At 59.1% G+C, this 19665-nt stretch overlaps 2 protein-coding genes across 6 annotated transcripts in view; one reads left to right on the plus strand and one right to left on the minus strand.

Moving 5' to 3' along the window:
- Positions 1–4111, plus strand: part of ZMAT5 (zinc finger matrin-type 5) — a 23802-nt gene extending 19691 nt beyond the window's left edge. For all 5 annotated transcript variants that reach the window (XM_074321140.2, XM_019743108.3, XM_074321139.2 and 2 more), the window contains one exon: positions 3692–4111. In XM_074321140.2, the coding sequence (XP_074177241.1) occupies positions 3692–3821 (130 nt within the window). In that variant the 3' untranslated portion in view covers positions 3822–4111. The remainder of the gene's footprint in view (positions 1–3691) is intronic.
- Positions 3197–14662, minus strand: CABP7 (calcium binding protein 7). Its single transcript, XM_019743114.3, has 5 exons — positions 14106–14662; positions 7105–7248; positions 6199–6311; positions 5766–5919; positions 3197–5541 (listed from the first exon to the last, which is right to left on the minus strand). The coding sequence occupies exons 1-5, from the start codon at positions 14212–14214 to the stop codon at positions 5414–5416; spliced, it is 648 nt and encodes a 215-aa protein (XP_019598673.1). The 5' UTR covers positions 14215–14662; the 3' UTR covers positions 3197–5413.
- Positions 14663–19665: the final 5003 nt, after the last annotated feature.

Genomic DNA, 19665 nt, shown 5'->3' on the forward strand with positions numbered 1-19665 from the left:
AGGAGCCGGGATGGACAGTCTGGGGGGTGAAGCCTTCCCTCAGGTTCCCGCCAGAAGGGAAAGGCCAAGCTTCTTGCCTACTCTGCGCCCGTGAAGAGAGTTTGTTAAGCTATTTTACAATTAACTGTCATTGTTTTTTGACCTTGTTTTAAATCTGTGCCCCGTTTTTGTCCCTCCCACCTTGAAAATATATATAGTACAGAAATGACTCAAATATTGGAGTGTGACATCCTTTTCTCCCGGTCCTGTCTGACGTGGTTGTGGTTCTGGTCATGGGGGCGCCCCTCCTTGGGGCCGGCCATCGTCCTCCCAGGGTCCATCTCATGCACCTCAGACTTCTTCAGCCGGTTGGAGGCCACCCAGAGAGCTCTGGGGTTTTCTCCGCTCTCCCGCTCCTCCCCACACTGCTCCTTGGACCAGCCACCTGTGGGTCCCAGCCGCGCTCTGCGCTCACTAAGCCGTACTGCCCCGGCCACTCACCTCCCTGCTGTTTCTGGAATAGAGCCTGCAACTGGGGAGCACCCTATGCCCTAGGGAATCTTCACCTTTCCCCCACGCCCCTCTCCCTCTGGCCACCCAACTTGGCCCCTTCTTGGGGACCTACGTTCCTGGCAACCACTTGTTCTCTGCCCGCCCGCCATCCACCTGCCTCCTGAGGGCTCAGAGCCAAAATGAATTACTCTCTGGGAAGAGCAAGCCTGTCCAGCCCTGAGGAAAAGGGGTCGTTGGGAGGGAGGTGAACATTTAGTACTGCTTTTGCCATTGCTTCCATCTTCCTCAGCCCTCTCCCACAGGCTGGTCATGTGAAAAACGACACCCATATCCCGAGCCCAAGAGTTTTGGGCTCTGCTGCAGGGTGGCAGAAGGTAGATTCGATCCCCTGGCTGCCTCACTCTGTTCCCCAAGTCTCCTACCCGGAGGCAGCCCTTGTGGTGACAGTCACTCTGCCCTTCCTTCCTCCGCCCGGCTCTCCTCAGTGGCCACAGCCGCCCGTCCTAGTTTCCCACCTGCACTCCGCTCCCCCAGTTTGTCCACACAACAGCCCCAACCAGCTTCTAAAACACACCCTGGCCCGGCCCTTGCTTAAACCCTCCTAGGCGGCCTCCGTCTCAGGTGGAACTTCCCTGCCACCTCCCCAGCCCGTGGGGGTCACCTTCTCACCTCTGCCATCTGGCCTCTGTGTCAGTCCCACTGGACCCTGGGGGGCTTCTTAGCTGTAGTGGGTGTTTCAGAGTTTGGGGCACTTTGTGCATGTTATTTCCTCAGCCTAGCTGCCTGCCCCAGCTGCCTGGCAAAGTCAAACTCATCCTTCAAGCTTAACTAAGATCTCTTCCAGCCCTCTGGCCTCCCCTTCACGGCCCTGAGCTCTCATTGTTGTCATTTGGGCCGGGTGCCGGCCCAGGACATGTGGACTGCATGAGAGAACATTCGGGGGAGCAGGGTCTCTGGCCTGGAGAACTACTTCCTGGGTATTAGTGCTGTGGGCCACTTGTGGGGGCCAGTCTAGTGGCCCCTCTTCCCCTCTGGGTATCCGTTTCCTCCCCTGGGAAGGGCGCAGGTGGCTGACTGGCCTGCCTGGGGCCACCCAGACCTGACGGCTCTAACCCCACAGGCTGAACAGAGCCGTCGAGGTGACCAGGCCACCCCTCCTGTAAGAAGGGAAATGGAGGCTTCGTGGGAGCCCAGCCTGGCACACTGTGCCATCCGCTTTAGCACACTGACCCTGAGGGAGGTGCCAAGAGCAGCAGGTGGGGGGAGAGTGAGGCTGCCTCAGCCCCGCGACTAATCCCCCCGTGAGGCCAGTGCTTGTCCCTGCTCTCCACTGTTGGCTCTTCAGATGGTGATTTTATCCCTTTAATGTCCCCCTTTGCAACCTTCTCTGGGCCAGCGCTGCCTTGCAGCCCGGATGCCGCCCTAAGACTTTCCTCCTCATCAGGACCATGACTGGAGAAACAAGATTGCTTGCTGCTCCTGTCCTGTGTGGGGGCAAACAGGCCATGAGAGAAGCCACAGGCAGAGTCATGCCACATGAGCAACGCAGTGTCCCTGTCTGCTCTGTATGGGGCGAGAGGGATGTGACCCCGCCTTTCTGGGGCCCAGGGAATGTGCCAGTGTCTGTGAGCACATATGGAGGTGCCCTTCTGGCAAGAGAGAGGCCTCGGGTGTGCAGGGGCTCTGAGTCCCAGATGCCCAGGAATGTGCCCCATCTTCTAGAGGAAGGGTCTGAGGCTCATGGGAAGGGTCTCCCCAGGATCATACAGTCTGGAGTATTGTACTCACCCCGACACTGGGGAGCCCAGGCTTGGCTGACAGCCAGGGCTCTCCCTTCCAGCAACTGTGGAGCTTCCCCACTCCCACACTTCTCTGTGGCTGGTGGAGTTTATGAAATCTCCCCAGCACCATAAATCAGCTGGGAGCTGCTTTCTGCGCTTTCCAGCGGGCAGCAAGCAGCCGAGCAGGGATTTCCCTGTCCTCTCGCAACAGGAGGCCCCAGAGGCTGTGCCTGGGGCTGCCTGAGTCCTCAAATAGGCTCTCTGTATCCAGTCGGGCCCTGAGAGGAGCAGACTGGGTAGGTTCAGGGAGGCAAACTCGGGGGACTCCTGCCTCCAGCCCCCCAGCTCAGCTCCATCTCAGAGGCCTGAGGCCTTTCCAAACCTCTCACAGAGGGCTGGCCGTGGGACCCCTGAGCCTGCCAGGAGTTGCCAGGGCCTCACCTTCACTGAAAGCTGGGCCTGGGCGTGGGGTGGGCGTGGGTGCAGTGGGAACTGAAGCGGGGTGGGGGCTGTGTGTTTCTGGAGCCCGTGTGTAGATTGCACTGCAGCCCCTCATCTCCTGTACCCAGATTATGTCACTTGGGCATGTGACTGAGTCCATACACCTCATCTATAAAATGGGGTTTGCATGGCCTGAGTCGGGGTCAAGTCCAGAAGGAGTGGAATGGGGAGCAGTTGGTGGGGAGAAGCTGTCTCTGCACCTCAGCTCCCTTAGGACAGGGCGGCCCCAGGCTGGGCACCCACTTCATATAGGCCCTGGGCTGGTGGACCTTAAGGGGAAGGAGAGTGAGTAGCATGAAAAATGAGGCTTTTAAAAAAAATGTAGACAATGTTTTTTTCGGATTTCAAAGACTTGCGTACTTGTAAATCTTTTTGAAAAGTATAAAGAAGTAAAAAATCACCCATAATTGCACCACTCAAAATAGAACCACTGTTAACGTTTTGCTGTGTCTTCCAGGGTTTTTTTATGCATTTTTATATGTTATATATCTTTAAACAAAAATAGTATCATGCTATATACATTATTTTATAAGCTGCTTTTTCTCCGTACTCACACAGTACATCATGACATCTTTCCTCATCAGTGCATATAAGTCTGCCTTAATTTTTACACAGGCTGCATAGCATTCCCTGTTGTGGACGTGCATATATAATTAATCAATCCCCCACAGATGGACACTTAGGTTATTTCTATTTCTTGTAGCTCAATCTCTGCCCACAACCCCGCTATTTCCTTGGGCTCATTCCTAGAGGTGAGGTTGCTGGCTCAAAGGGTCTGCATGTTGTTGAGGCTCTGTCTTCAAGAAAGGTTGCTGACCCTCCCTACAGCTGGGTGGCAGGGAGGGTGAACTGGAGGAGTACCCCAGCCTGGGCCTGGGCTGGGCCTCACTCTAATTCTCTGCCCTTCTTCTCTCTAGGGCCGAACCAATCAGAGCCACTGTCTTCCAGTACCCTGTGGGCTGGCCACCAGTCCAGGAGCTGCCTCCATCTCTGCGAGCACCCCCACCTGGGGGGTGGTCCCTGCAACCCAGCGTCCAGTGGGGCTGAGCCTCTCGTCCCCACCTGACCCCGACCTGGTCAGCTCCCACATCAGCCACAGTAAAGTAAGGCCTTTACTGGGGACGCTGAGGCCTCCTCCTGCTGTGCCCCATGGAACCTCTGAAACTATCAGTTCAGCCTGGCCTGGCCTTTCTGAGGCCCAAGAGTTCCTCCACCAGGTTCAGCCCTGGTCCTGGCTCTGTTGCCAGTCAGCTCCACCCTCCCTCCCTCATTGGACATCTTGATAAGACCAGGGAGAAAACTTCCTTCTGGATGTTTATAAAGCAAGTCTGTCACTATGGTGGTATGGCTGCGTTTCCCCCTTGCTGGGCGCCCTCAGCTCTATGCTCTGGCCCCGGTCAGAGGACCGGCAGAACTGGAATAAGATGAGGTCTTCTCCAGGGCGACGCTGCTTGCTGCCCTTCTCCCTTGGGGATCAGCAAAGGGTGGCTGTGACCATCATCCAGGTGAGAAGTGGCTCCAGCTCTGGGGAGAGGAGCTCAAGGACTTGGTCTGCCATCGCAGCCCCCACGTCTGCTCATGCTGAGCTGGTGCCCAAGCGTGAGATGGCACAACTGGGACAGGGATGGGAGCTGGGTCTCCTGCCTAGATGGTACAGAGAAATGTGGGGGGACCCAGGAGGACAGGCTCTGGGCTTGAGAGAGTGGCCTGGCTGAGCTTCCTGGGACTGACACGAGCTCCTCCAAGGCTTTTGCCCTGGAAGAGGCCCTTGGGCAGTGGGAAGATCACATAGGCTGCTCAGGAGATTTGAAGTCTCCAGGCCCCAGCTTTGCATCCTTCAAATGTACTTGAGTTCTAGAGGCTATGCTGGGGTGGTAGTGGGTGGTGTGGCCCTCAGGCCACTGGGCCTCTGATGGGGTGGGGCCCAGAGGATGAGGGGACTGCAGGGCCACCTCAGTTGCCCCATCCACCATGAGCTTCTGCCCTTCCTGAAAATCCTATGATGGGGGAACTGAGGCCAAATCTGGGGGCACTTGGAGCCTCAAGCTCCTCATCTGTGAAATGGGCTGGTTCTCTGGCCCTAGTGGTTATGTAGAGGAGGGCTGGATTTGAGTCTAAGGAAGGTCAGAGGATGGGACCCAGCAGAAGGCCAGGGGCTTTCTTAGGCCGTGCCAGAGAGTAGTGCCCAGGGGACCCCAGCCTCATGCCCTTTACCACCCTGCCCACAGCCCAAACCTCAAGGAAAGGGCTGGGCTGGCTGTGTGGCCCTGAGCACAGGTTACTCCTTCCTGCCTAAGGAATCACAGTAGCTACTGGACCCTGTACAAATTCCTCCTTAATTTCCCAGGAGCCCCCAGACAGCAGAAAGAGTTAGTGCTACATACAGACCAGGGTGGGCATGGGCAGGGTGCAGGTGGGGCTGGGGCAGTCAGAGCCACCACCGGGTCCTCCGTAGCCAGGGCACAGCTCCATGCAAGGCCAATGGGGCAGGTGGGGTGGGGCTGCTGGACGTCCAGGCCCTGAAGTACACGCGGCGGTGACAGCCCCAGGAGCTGGCTGTGGGAGAGGACTGCAGGCAGTGGTGGGTGTGGAGGGGGCCCCACACACAGCGGGCGCCTGACGAAGTGCCCAGGTGGCGCCTATTTCATGCCGCTGCGCAGCACCTGGTTGGCCGCGATGAGCATGACGCTAATGATGAAGGCGATGGCAAAGGCGCAAATCAGACTCTTGCGCACGCACGTCTGGCGGATCTGCTGGTTGGAGCAGGCTGTGGCCGCCCACCAGGGAGCACCAGAGAGAGACAGAAGGGGACAGCGGAGCGCTGGAATCAGGAGCCGCCTGCACTTCTGCACATGGGCTGTCCCCCGGGGCGCACAGGGACCCTAGGCTTGGGGCAGGCAAGGAGGGCCCAGGCCCCCTCTGCAAACCCCTGGTTCCTCCCCTGCTCAAGCAGTTGGCCCTCCCGGGGGGTCCCAGGGATCAGTCACTCACTCTCCACATCCACGGGGCACTCCTCAGCCGTGCCCAGGTGGCTCTCCTCCTCGGTCATGATAATGTTCTCGATGTCCTTCATGGACAGGTGCTCACAGAAGGTGTCGTAGAGCAGCCGCTTCAACTCATCCACCGTCAGCTTCTGCATGTCGCACTTGGGTTGGGGGAGACACAGTGCTCTGGCCACCCCCACCGGCACAGTCCTCGCCCTGTACCTGCAGCTACTCAAGCCAGCGACAGGCTTCCGGAAACCACTCGCTCCGTTCCTCGAAAGCTTGGCCAACACCAGCCTCCCCCAGCGAGCCCATGGCCCTCTGAGAGACAAGACGTCCAGTGGGTCATCCCCCCTTTACAGACTGGGCCTGGCTATTCACTCGCCCCAGTACGGCTCTCCAGTGTACACAGCCCTGGGGCCCAACAAACCATGACATACCTTCCAGAAGACGGTGTCAAAGTCAGTGCCGAGGAACCTCTCTGGGATCCCTGAGGTGGAGAGCTTGGGTCCCAGGAGGGTGACAAACTCCTCAAAGTCCACTTGGCCATCACCTAGAGTGGGCACAGGTCCAATCAGCAGGGTCGATCTGCAACTGGGCAGGGTCCTGGCCCATCTTGGGCCACCGTGTAACCTCAGGCATGTCCCCTCCCTCTCTGAGCTTTGAGTGAATTGCCGGGGCACCAGGCATGTGCCATGCTCTAGGCTGACACTGACACTGCCAAGTGTGGTGAGGCCCCACTGACAGGTGGGGTGGGGTGCAGCAGGTGGGCACTGAGCATGTGGGGGACCCGCACATTTCCCTCAGAACCCTCCATGGCTTCCCAGCATTCTGCTGCCGTCTCAGAGCAGGTGTGGGGCCTAAAGTCCCTACTGCACAGACAGGAAACAGCTCAGGAGGGGAGACGACCTGTCCAGGCTGCCACCTGCTCCCTGGGTGGAGAGGAGACAGGAACAGGGCTGAGAGGCAGGGACTGGGCATCACTGGTCTTTCTTGGGAGTTTTTCCCTAATAAAATGCCAGGCAGCAAATACAACACTGTTTTTTTTAATTTTGGGTGGTAAGACCTGGGATAGTATATCCTTCTTTCTACTTTTTGTACTTTAAAATTTTCTCAGAATACAGAGCAAGAGGGGCAAAGTCTGTGGCTCAGGCTGTCACACGCTGGCCTCGATTCTCCAGGTTGAGAAACTGGGCCAGACCTGGCTGCAAACTGGTGTGGGCTTGGGGATGGCTGGGATTGGGGGAGGAGAGGTCCCCAGTGGGCTCAGCCTCAGTGGCTAAGGCCCCAGTCCTGGCCCCCCCACCCGATGAAAGATGAGGAAACAAGCAGGGGGCAACACTCACCATCCATGTCTAGCCGCTGGATGATAACTTCCAGCTCCACCTCGTTGGGCATGTAGCCCAGGGAGCGCATGGCTGTACCCAGCTCCTGCTTGGAGATGAAGCCATTGCCGTCGCGGTCAAAGACTTTGAAAGCCTCTCGGATCTCTGTGGGGGAAGACGTGCAGGTTGGGACTTCACTCCTGTTCCCAACACCCTGCTTCCCAGACCCCCAGGATCACCGAACTCACAGCCTGAGCCCAGCATTGAGAATCCACTAGAGCCTGCACGTCTGGTCAGAAACAACTGGCAGATGGCCCAAGAGTCTGCCATAGGGCTGCATCTGAGAGCTCAGGGCAGAGCGGACAGCAGAGGTGTGCCCAGGCATGCGGCAGTGACTGGACCATCCCTAGGGTCTCTGTCTCTGAGCTCCCGCGGCCTCTCCAGGATTACTCACAATGACCCCATGTGGTGAGGACCATGGGTCCCACTGTGCAGGGGAGGACGCCAGGCAGCCGGTGGCCTCTGTGAGTTGCCAAAGGCTTCTCTGCCCACCCCACACTCCCAACCCCACTCTCCCTGGTCCCCATCCCTCGCTTCCTCCCCCATCTCAGCTCTCAGCTTGTTAACACTGGCCAACAGTCTAATGGCAGCCACGTGAGGCAGCCCTGCCCAGGCTAATGGGCTGACAGCTTAGCACAGACTGCTTTGGGAGCCCAAGGTTTGGGGGAAGACGGAGGCCTGACGGAAGGGCCCCAGCAAACCCGGCTGGCTCAGATGTGGGGGTTGCTCCCTCCGTCCCATTATATGGAGGGGGAGACAGGCCTGAAGATGTGGGTGACACGGGTGGGGAGCCTGGGAACCAGCAACCCAATGAATGACCTTGGGCCAGCCTCAGACTTACCCAACAGGAAAGTGGACAGTCATGATGTCAGGATAAGAAGGGTTTCACCAGGGACATCCAGGAACTATTGAGGGTTCTAACCTCTCCTAGGGTTCTAACCTCCCACATGTGAGAGGGTTCTAACCTCTCACATGTGCTCTCCCTCTGTTTCTCTGCCTGCTGTCCCTTCATTGTTAGCCCGTGAAGGACCCTAAGGAGCGATTTCCTTTGAGAGAGAGTGAATCTGAATTCACTCAAACCCTCTGCTCCAGCTCCCTGGGGTCTCCTTGTTCAGTTCACCTGCCAGCCTCCTGGCCTTTGCCTGAGCTGTTTCTCTGAACGAGACTTCAGCAGGCAGAGGGGACCTCATGGAAGTAGAGACAGATGAGATGTGCCCACGCTGCAGACCTGGAAAATGAGGCCCAGAGAGGCTAGGTGGCCAGCCCAGGGTCAGTGTAGGATGAGGGCTATTTCTGGTGAGTGTAGGAGTTAGGCTGGCCTGGGCCTGGCCTTAGGGGTCTGTGAACCCCTGAAACTGATTGTGGGATCCTGCACCTTGGAACCATTCCCTGGTCTTGTTGGTCCCATTGTAGCCCAGAGTAGGTGGCCATGTGTCCCAGGCCACACAGCAAGATGGCTTGAGCTGAGGTCCCAAACTTCTTCAGGTGCTTCCCACCTGGTGTCTGCACTCAAAGCTTAGGGGTTAGACTAGCTGATACGCAGGCCAAGAAAGAGACAGCGGGCCACGCCTGAGTTGCCCTCAGACCCTCTCATTCTGGACCTTTCCTCTGCCCACCCCAGGCAGGACCTGAGAATCTGTAGGAGAGGACCTGGGATGGGCCATCTGGACCAGGCCCAGGGGCTTCTGAAATCTGAGAACTTCAGAAAAAACCCCACTTAGAGTTTTCCTGGGCCACTGAGGAGTGGTGAGCTCCCCATCCCCAGAGGTGTGTAAGCAGAGGCCTGACAGTTATAGAGGCTGCTGAGGGGCTTCCAGTCACCCCAGAGTTTCTGGTAGAGATGAAGGCACTGGCCACGCAACCAGGCACACCGCTGCCACCCCCCCACACACACACAAGTCTCTGGCTGGCCCTACTGCCTTCCTGACCCAGCCACAGGCTCTGCCCACCTCGGGTGTGCTAACTCCAGCCCTAGGAGCCCTTTCAGTCCTGTGGGCACCGGGGTGGCTCCAGCTCCAGGCCTTTGAACATGCGGCTCCGTTGCCTGGAATGTCCTTCCTTCACGACTGCACACTGATCCACCCCCAGCTCCCAGCATGGACTCATTGCCTCCCTGGTACTCTCTGCGCCCCAGGCTGACTCTGGTCTTCCTCTGGGCTCCCACAGACCCCCTATCCTGGGCTTCCCCTATCCTTGCACTGATGACACTGGACTGTGAACTACAAGTGCCATGAGAGCAGGGACCAGGTCAGTCTTGTTCATGGCTGTGTCCCCGTTACCTGGAACAGTGCCTGTCATTCAAGCGTAAACATTTGCTATAGAAATGGTTAAATGAATGACTGAGTTGGGGAACCCATCCACCTGGCACACACAGAGAAAGGATCTGAGCAGAAGTTCGTGCATCACTTGGTCTGAGGTCATCACTCAGAGATCTCAAGGTGGGATGACAGGACCCCCAGTGGGGCTGCCGTGGGTGCTGGCCCCTCTCACCCTGGTAGGAGTCAAGTGTGGCTCCCAGAGCCCAGGGCTGCTTCAATTGAACGCCCTGACCCCTTCTGGAAGCTCCAAGGAAACGCACTGGGCTGGACCCAACCGAAGAGTGAATCTTGGGGTCTGTGGGCAGGCGACAGGCCCGGAGGTAGCCCATGGGCGCCATGACCATTTCTCAGCAGTACTAACCTCTCAAGACCACTAGATAAATCCAAAGACTGCTGTGTCCACCTCCACGTGTCCCTTCAGCCACCTTCCCCAGCACACGCAGATCGCACCTCAGCCCGCCTCTGTGCCTTTGACTGTCCCAAGAGCCCTGCTCCAGCCCCAGCTGACTCCTGGGGCCAAATTCAGGGACCACCTTCTTGGCAAGAGAGTCAGCTCTACGTCACACAGACTCAGGTTCAAATCCCAGCTCTCCTACATCCTGGTTAGATGACCCTGGGCTGGTGTTTGCTCACCTGTACAATGGACCTGCGGGGATGACTAAATACGAGAATCAAGCACGTAAGTGCTTGGCGGCGATGGGCTTGGCTCAGAGCAGGACACTGTAAATCAGAACAGCACAAAAGCAGAGCCGGAAGGAAAGAAGGGACAGGGTGAGCTCTGGACACCAGACTGGCCTTCCTGTTGGCTGGTGCCAGCCAGGACCTCGGGGCCTGGGCTTGGAGTCTGGCTCTGCCGCTCAGCAGCTGAATGACCTGGACAAGGCAGTTCCCTCTCTGAGCCTCAAATGCCTGTCTGTGAAATGGGAATGTGACTTCTGCCCCCATCCCTGAGGACTGGACCCCGCTGGCGGCTCCCTGAGGAGGATGGGTGTCATGACTTCCCTGCTGCCACTGCTGCCATCAGCACATCCCAGCTGGGTGCATTTCCCCGAAAGCCTTGCTGTATTCCCGCCCCATGAGGCCGGGGGAAGCCTGCCGTGCTCCATCTTGGCATGGGGACGCCTGGCCCAAGAAAGGGCTGGCAGGGCTTCAGGATTTCCAGGCCGACACTGTCCCCCACCTGCCACCTCCAGCTTGACACCCCTAATCCCCTCCCTCGCCTGTGGAGCTATGTCAGGGCCTGGGTCCCCAACAGGTCCCAAGGGACGCCAGCACTATCTCAGGGAGCACCAGGGATGGAGGTCCCTGCGGGGGTTCGGCAGTGTCTTCCTGGCATCGGTCCCTTCCCTCATCACTTCAGCCTCCCTGAGTTTCTGGCCTGCACAGAGGCAGCTCGCTGGGCTTGCAGGAAAGGGGGACAGGAAGCGGGGCTCTCCTGCCCCTCATAACCTGAATGCCCCTATTTGGCCATTCTCAATGCAGGCTCCAGTGGCCAACTGAGCAGGCCAGGTGCCAGCCCCAGAACCATATGCTGGTGGCTGTCTGGCTGTCTGGCTGTCTTCTTCCTCCGTCTCTGGCCAGAGAGGGCAAAACGGGGGTTTGTGGCCGCCCCCATTCCCACCCTCAGGTGCTCACATCACCAATGCCCCTGGGGCCAGTCTCAGTGCTCCTGCAGGCCTGGGGGTCTCTGCTGGGTCTGTATTATATATTGGGGAGGAGGTACAGAGAGAATCTGGGAGAGCATCTCATGGGGAGCAGGTGGTCCCAAAGCCCAGCCACGTTTACCCTACCAACTGCCTCCCAGGCACAGGATTTCAGCTGCCTCTGCCGGACCTTCAGGCTGCTTCCACCCAGCCCCTCCCCCAGCCTGCCTTTCTGGCCAGGCCCCCTTCACACCCTGCGTCCCTGCCTCGTGAGCCTTTACCGATCCCTCTACACTCCAGGCCCTTACCCCTGCAAGGCCCCCCACTATGACCTCCCCTGCTGCTGCATAGAGTCTCTGAACCCCCACTGCGTGCCAGGCCCCATACTGAGAACTTACATTGAATCCTTGGTCACCAGCAGCCCTGGGGAGGGGCAATGCCAACCCCCTTTTACAGATGGAGAAACCAAGGCAAGAGAGGCAAATGATTGCCCAAGGTTACTCCACGAAATGAGGGTGCAGATACTCTAACCCAGTGCTGCCTGGCTGGGAAGCCCTCACCTTAACCCCAAGCTCTCCACCTCCCTTCCTGGTCCTCCTCCCCCTCGGACTAACCGCCCCCTGGATTTCTGCGTCAGGCACGTATTGTCTGCAGCATTTCATCCCAAGCTGCCAGGCTCCCTCTTCTCGGCACATGTGGCTCCCCCACTGATGGGCATCCTCCCAGCAAAGGGCCTGGGTGTTACCCAGACTTCTCTGGGGCTGAAGCACTAATGGGGCACTGGGGAGATGGAGGGGGCGAGGGGATATCTGTGCCAGGAATGGTCACTCTGTCCAAGCAGCCCTGGCATTCAGGGTTCATTGGGGCCTGCAGAGACTTGGTCTAGAAGGAGGGCTTTCAGGGTGCCTGCAGCCAAGATCAGTCACGGAGGACTTTTTGCCCTCCTCTGTAGCTGTCCGCGGGCCAGGAGATGGGCCCGGGCCACTGAGGCATCTGCTTGCTCCATGACCCCCACCTGCCCACCCCAAGGAAGGCCCTGCCCTTCAGATGCCCCATGAGCCAGGCCCCTCTGCTCCTCAGGGCCCAGGAGAAGGGGACAGGAGAGAAACAGGGAATGCATTTAGTGTGGCTGGTGACTAACGCTCCTGGGCTCCTGCCAGTGTGTCTGCCGGGCAGCCCAAGGGGAGCCTGCAGCCTCCTTGCCCCTGCACTGCCCACCCTGTGCCCCACTCACCCCTGTATCCTGAATCCTCTCAGCTTCTCCCCTTCCTCGGGTCTGCATTTCAGGGCTGGGGGATGGGAAGAGGTGGGACCCAGTTAGGCCAGAAGCAGGGCTGCCAGGGTCATGGTGGGGTGCTGGGAGCAAAAGGAGGGAATGAGGTAGATGCTGCCTGTGGTCTGGGGGACAATGTTAACCCCTGCCTGAGTGGCCAGGAGGAAGGAATGAATGACACTATGGAATGGGATACTGGCAGGAGATTTGGGGTGGCGTAGGGCAGAAGGAACAGCATTAGGGAGGAGAGCCTATGCCTCATCCTCTGCCCTCTTAACTCCATCATACACCCTTTTTTCTTCCCAGGTCCTGGATGAGGCTCTGGTTCCTGGGCTTCGGCCCAGACAGAGCAGGGGTTTGGATTTTGGAGTTCAAGGCCAGAGAGCCGGCGGTAGCACCCATCCATCTGTTCTGCCCACATCAAACTCCAGACCCCATCTCCATGGCTCTCCAGGCCTCTGGGAGCTTTTGGGGGGATTTGGTGAGGAGCAGGTAGCTCCTAGCCTATGTCGCAGTGGGGAGGGATTAGCTGTCTTCTCCCTCTTGATGTTCCCCCTAACCCCGTCTGACTCCCCCAAGAACTGCCCCCTCCAGAGCTTGGGTATAAGGAAGTGCCTCTCTCCACGCCCTCCCCTGTGCTCCCACCATCATCCCGGACTGCACTGGTGTCTCAGCTGCATCCCCCCCAGGCCCTGATGAGCCCCAGATCTCAGAGGCTCCTGGACCAACGATACCAGAAAAGAGGCCCAGCTTCTGGGTGATCTCAGCCTCTCACCCAACAGCAGACAAACAGATCCCAGGGGGCCAAGACTCCCACCAGCCCAGAGCCCCCAACTCCACTCCATATGGGTCCTCAGGAGGTCTAGAGGGAAGCCTGAGCTCCTGCCCCCATTCCAGTGAGGAAAGGGCTCCCAGGTCCCAGGGGTCTCACTGTTCCCCAAAATGCTCCAACCAGCCCCTGCCCTCTGCTCCAACCGATTTTCCCTAGCCCACTGCTAAGGTCCCCAGGTCCCCATTCGTGTGCAAAGGCAGAGGGACTGGGGGTGGGGGCAGGTTTGGGTCTCTGCCTCTCTGCCTTTCCTTTCCAGGCTTGGCTACCACGACCAAGCCGCTGAATCTGGCCACTTGTTGTCGCCACCACCTCCCGGGCCGCCTTCGGGCGCTCTGGGCTGGGGGTCTCCGCAGGGCTGTGAGGAAGGGGCTAAGGCCGCAAGAAGGGATGGGGGGCAGCCCCGCAGCCGGCAAGAGCAGGGCAGTCGCCCTCTCCCCTTCTCCCGCTGCCCGAACAGATTGGATTTTAAAAGCGACACGAGCGGAATGTCAATGCGAGCGCAGAGCTGCTGGCGGGCGCCGCGGAGGGGATCAGGACGCGGATGCTCCGGCCGGTCGGCGCAGGGGCGCACCTCGGACCCCCACCCCAAACTGCCGCGTTGCCGCACCGTCACCGCGGACTGCGCGGCCCCGTGACCCCGCTGCGGGACCCAGCAAGTTTCCGCAGCGCTAGGGACCAGGCGGGCAGGGGCAGGGCCAGCCCCCGCCTTGGCGACCCCCACCGCGGCGCCCAGCGGTGCGAGCTGGTCTGGCCTGCCTACCAGCTGCTGCTCGCTGGAGCGCCCACCTGGCAGCAGGCACCTGCGGACAGCCCCGCACCCCCCTGCGCCCCTAGCCCGCGCTTCACCTGGGCGCACAGGTAGGGCCAGCGGGCGGGGGTCTCGGCGGGGCACTCACCCTCTAGTTCATCCTCAGGGATGTCCACGGGGCGCTGCTCCGACAGCAGGTTGGGCACGGTGTAGATGCCCCGGTACATCAACGCCGCCGTCACCGGGTGGAACGGCATCTTGGAGGCTCCGCGCCCGCCCGCCCGCCGCAAACTTTGAGGTCGGTGCTCATGGGCCGGCGGCGGCCCGGGGGGCGGCTGGAGCGGGTGGGGCGCGCGGCTGCGGAGGGCAGCCCGGCGGCGAGGCGGGTGGTACCCGTCCGGGGGCCTAGCGCCCCCGCGCCCCAGGCCGCGGGTCCATGCCGCCCCCTCCCTCGTCGGGCTCCCGGCCGGAGCCCCGCAGGGGAGGCGGGGGCGGCGCCACTCGGGCCTCTCCGCTCTGGCCGCTGCGCGCTGTGTCCGCTGCGCCCGCTCCTTGGTGCCCCGCGCGCTAAGCGCTGCTCGCCGCCCGCTTGTCCGCTCGCCGGCGCGGTCCCCTGGCCCGCCGCTCCGGCTCTCGCCGCCTCCCCGGCTCGTTCGCTCGCTCGCTCTGTGCCGCGCTGGCTGCGCTCCCCGCCTCCCCCGCCCGCCCCCTCCGCGCTCCCCGCCCCCCCCCTCGCCCGCCCCTTCCCGCCGCCGGCCCCTACGGGGCCTCCCCAAGCCCGCCGGGGCTCCTGCTCCCCTTAGCCCCAGGTTCCCCTTTCCCCTGCTGAGGATCTCTCGTCCCCCACCCAAGTCCGCAACCACCAGGACCAAGGTGGGGGTGGGGCCCTTTCTTTCTGCTTCTTAGCCCGCCCCCACAACCCTCGAACTGAGAGCAGGGAACTGAGAACCAGAGACCTGGCAGTGAGGTGAGGTCAGCCCTAGGCGTCTGGGTCTTCGAGGAGAATCACACGGTGTTGGTGCCAGGAGAGGCTCCAAGGTGGGGAAACTGAGGCTGAGAGAGGAGGGCGTTGACCAAGGTCATGAGGCGGGGGCGGCAGGCAGGAGCTGGGCCAGGTCTGGGGTAGGCTCCCCTGTCCTGTAACTGGGACCTGCTAGCTGACCTTGACCCCCAAAGTAGAGCTCCCGTCCTGCTCCTTCCCAAGCCCTCACCCCTCAGTCTGCAGAGAGGAAGCCAGGGTCTGTCTCATGGCCCAGTGGGCATTGAAGGGACAGTTGTCGGGCTGTCTGCAGGGGCTTGTGTGAGGGCCTGTCGGTTCATATGGCTGTGTTAGGTAGGTTAGACCTAATGTGTATGTAGAGCTCACCCAGGACCCAGAGCAGGCGTGCAGATCTGAGTGAGGGGGCAGGTGTTTGTGAGAACAGCATGTGTGTGCATATACGTATCTGTTATCCATGAGTACAAGTGTTTGCAAGTCTACGTGAAGATGGACGCAGGTCAAGAGTGTATAGACACCTGTATGTGCCAAGGTTGTGAGCTGGCAAGGGAGAGGAGGTCAGGAGCTGGTTGGCAGAAGCCCGGGCCGGGGGGGAGGGGAGGGCCAGTGTGCAGACCTTGGGCTGGGAGTGGCATGGGCATGTGTGCACAGATATGTATGCGTATTTATGGGGGAGGGGATGACCCTCTGGCTTTGCTGTGGCCCCAGCTGTGGGCCCTGCCCCTGGAGGCCCCATTGGAACCATCTCCCTGTCCCCTTTGGTCCAATCAGTCAATGGCCCCAGCAGGAAAGCTGATTGCCACAGCTTTGCCCGTCCCTGCCCTTCCCAAACTGATTACATTTTTCTGCTTGTTTCTGCTTTTGTTGCTGATTAATCACAGCCCTGTCTTGGGGCCTGGGGAGAGGGGGCTCAGGGAGAGATGCCAGCCCCGGCTGAGCTGGGCTGGGCCAGCCCTGGGGCCCAGCACGTCTCAGGCATGTCTCTGGAAGCATCCAGAGGAGCCAGGAAGGACCCCAGCTATTTGTCTTCCCAGTGTCTGTGGGCCAGCTGGTGACCATTAGGACCTGGGGCTGGCGTTATGAGAGACCTCAGGGAAGTCCAAACCTGAAGCCCTCCTCGTCTACCTGTCCCCTTGTCTGACATTCCACCCGTGGAGCTGAACGCTTTGAGCTCCCTTAGATCTTCTGATGAAGCAGAGGACTGGGGATGAAAGCATTCAGAACTCAAAGCCAGGCCCACCTGGGGCTCCTGCATCTATCACCTCCTCGCAGTGGGACCCTAATCACCTTCCTTAATTCCTTGGGGCCTCAGTTTCCCTGCTGTGAAGTGAGGGTGGCAATGCTACCTCCCAGGCAGCGGTGAGGATGAAGTGATGTGACATATGAGAGGTGCCTAACAGTGCCTCCCTGTACCGCTTGGGAATTTCCTATTAGCATGAAAATCCCCCCGAGGAATATGAATTAATAATAATTAAGCTGCTGTGTATTGATTGAGAGCGTGAGCTGCAGCAGTTCACTCCTGTGGCGTTCATTGAATGGCCAGGCTGCACCAGCGCAGGCCAGCTGGTTCTAAATCAGGACCCCCGCGCCAAGGGAGGGTGGGCTGGAGCCTGATGAGGGGCTGGTGGGAAACCTGGCTTCTGGGGACTCTCCAAGAGGCTGCCACAAAGCACGGTGGTACGCGCCTGACGGAATGGCAGCTCCTACTGCATCCTCTGCGGCTCCCAGCCTTGATGCCCAGGTGGAGAATTTTCAAAGGACGGGGCCGTAACAGTCCCTGAGATAAAATCAAACAAAAATCAAGTGGGTGAGTCTACCTTGCATGGCCAGACCCTGCATGTCTGACATGGGGCCACCCCCAGAGCTGGGCCTTGGTCTGTGGCCAAGGGGTCAGGCCGCTCCCTGGAGCAGAATCCACTAGGCCAAAGGGACAGGACGCTCTGGGGATGATAGCCCCAATGCTGCAGTGAACCCCGCTGCTTGTACCATCCCTGACACGTCAGTCCCCTGGTGACTCAAGTCAGTCCCTGTCCTCTCCCTTGGTGCAAAGCCAAGGCCCACAGAGCTGGCTGTGGGCCCAGGGGGCTTCCACTTGCCACCAGCTACGCCTGCTCTCCCTTCTCAGGTGGGTGCATGGGCTACACTTGAGCAGTGCATGTAACCTGCTGAGTTTCCCAAATCTCTGAAGGCAGTTTGGCCTTGCCCTCATCCATGGACAAGGGCACTGAAGGGACCAAGTTGAATAATGCAGACGTATGAGGCAGAGCTGGAAGTTCAAGCCCAAGGTGAGAAGTGGGTGGGAACCGGGGCAGGGGCTCTAGGGGCCAAGCTCTGAGCCATGCTGATCGCTCCCTGCCCTTCCAGGCTCAGAGGAATGCTGCCTCCTCTGGGAACTATCGTCAACCTCCTTGGCCTTCCACTGCTGTGCACCTAGGGTCACTGAGCAGCCCTGAGGGCCAGGTCCTGCGAACAAGCCAGGCCAGGAGTCAAAGGATGAGGTGGAGCTGCTCAAATCTGGGGCTCACAAAGTAAGCACCAGAGAGCTGGGCAGCATGGCTGAGGCTGCAGCTCACTGTCTGCTGAAGGGCGATGGAGGCCAGGCTTGAAAAGTCTCTGACATGGTGGGGGGCAGTGCCATGTGCAATAGGCTTCTGCATGGAGAACCCAGAGCTGGCCATTTGACCTTGGATGGCTAAGCTCACCTTTCTGAGCCTCAGCTTACTTACTCAATAGGAACACGTTAGATCTTGCAGCTGAGTGCTCAGTGCATGGAACACGGTGGCTCTTACTACAAGTAAAGAGAACTTCAGGAGGATGAGGAGCCAGGTGGGCATAAGCTCAGAAATGAGAGGACCACCCTCAGCTCTGGAGGACACGGTCTAGATCTGCATTCCCTCAGATCCTGTACCTGGCACAGGGCTGGGCTGAGCTTGGGAAGGGGACAGAGGCTAGATGAGCATCTGCTTGATGAGTGAATGAGAAAATGAATGAATGAATGAATGAATGAACGAATGAACTGATGAACGATGCCCACCTGCCCACCCTCCCTTCGGCTTTGCAGCCCCATCCTCTTCTCTGTACTTCACAGGGGAGCAGATGGCATGATCGCAGGGTGTGAATTATGTCTATCGCTCCCCCATCTGGGGAAGGTGCTGCCACCATCACACTGCACTCCATGGGGTGTCACTGGGAGATTTGTAGGCCCCTCCCAAAAAAGGTCTCCACAGACCTCACCCACTAGTACTTCGTTCAGGGTACTGGAGACCCCGGGGGAGGTAACCCACCTGTGACTCTGGGAGAATCCACCAAGTGGTAGCGAAGCAGAGGGAAAGAAGTAGGGACCACCCTGTCCAGAGGCTGGACCCCTCCCTCCCAGAGACTGGAGCCCTCTCCTGTCAAAACCAATATGCTTCCCTCCACCCTTGGCGGAGGAGACCGCTCCTCAGAGGCCAGCATTCTCTCCCAACTCGTGTTCAGCACCAGGGAGAGCTCCTGGCAGAACCCAGGGTCCTGCAGAGTAGGGTGAAGTGATTGAGGGACCCAGAGAGCCTGACAAGGCAATTCATGAACCCATTGTCCAGAGGAGGAAATCAAAGTGAAGGGAGGGCAAGCACCAAGCTCAAGGTCATGCCAGGACTGTTGACCACAGCCCCACCCAAGCTGGGGGTGCTGCTGGGGAAGCAGGAGGTGCATGGGATGGGGGAGGGGGACCCCGAGAGGGCAGAGGCTCTGGCCTCTACTCCTTGGCTAGGGAACAATATTGTTCCAAGAACCCACTGGGGACAGTGTCTGGAGGTGAATAAAATATTCATCGTCTGGGCAAACTCACATAGTCACTTGATGAATAATGGAATTTATAGACTGGCAGAGGCAGACCCAGCTGGGCTGGTGTGTGGGCCGGAACCCAGAGGCCACTGTCTGCTCTGATCACACCCTGCCCTGGGGACCCTTCTGAGCCCTCAGATACCCAGCTCCCACAGTGACAGGAGTACACAGGACAGAGCAGGATGACAGAGTCCATGAGAGGGAAATAGGATGAAGGGGACAGGTCCTTGGATTTGTGGCTCCTGGAGAAGCAACTTGGTGATGGAGACAGAGCACTGGACTTGTAGTCCAGTATGGCTGGGATGAACCCTGACTTGTTACCAGCTCTGTGCCCTGAGTATGGCACCTGTCTTGCCTCAGTTTCCTCCCCTGTAAAATGGGGTTGAGGCCGCCACCACACAGCCAGGGTTGCCACAAGGATCTGATGAGATGACGAAGGTGACAGTGCCAGGTGCGACTGTCCCTGGCTCACACGCACAGTGCTGACACATGTTGCTGAGGCTGGACCTTCACAGTCTCTGTCTCTGGCCCCCAGACTCCCCGGAGCCCAGAAATGGTCTAGAAGGCACAGAGAGGGAGGCATGGCCACAGGAACAGAGAAGCTTCTAATCTTTAGGGTAGGGTTTGTCAACAAGTGCAAAAATCTGGCCTAGGAGAGACAGACACAGGCGCTCACCCAGGCCCTCCCACCCCAGACAGTCTGCTCCCACTGTGCTGGGCTGGAGCCTAGGCAGGGGCATTTATCAAAAGCATCCCAGGAGCTTCCAAGATGCAGCCAGTGTTAGAACCACTGCTCCAGAGGAAGAAAGCCTGGTGGGGGAAACTGAGTCTGGCCAGGACAAGATGAATTTTGGTATGTCCCACCCAGAAAATGACAGAGATCCCT

The sequence above is a fragment of the Rhinolophus sinicus genome, chromosome 9 (assembly GCF_057876585.1).
Source record: "Rhinolophus sinicus isolate RSI-liver-muscle chromosome 9, RSI-T2T, whole genome shotgun sequence".
Lineage (NCBI taxonomy): Eukaryota > Metazoa > Chordata > Mammalia > Chiroptera > Rhinolophidae > Rhinolophus > Rhinolophus sinicus.

Bases quoted from the DNA above. Each gene is read 5' to 3' on its own strand.
- CABP7 (XM_019743114.3), bottom strand. From the start codon at position 14,214: ATGCCGTTCCACCCGGTGACGGCGGCGTTGATGTACCGGGGCATCTAC. The intron at 7,249-14,105 runs GTGAGTGCCCCG...CTTCCCCCACAG, and splicing joins CCCTGAGGATGAACTAGAGG to AGATCCGAGAGGCTTTCAAA. The intron at 6,312-7,104 runs GTGAGTGTTGCC...TGCCCACTCTAG, and splicing joins CCAGCGGCTAGACATGGATG to GTGATGGCCAAGTGGACTTT.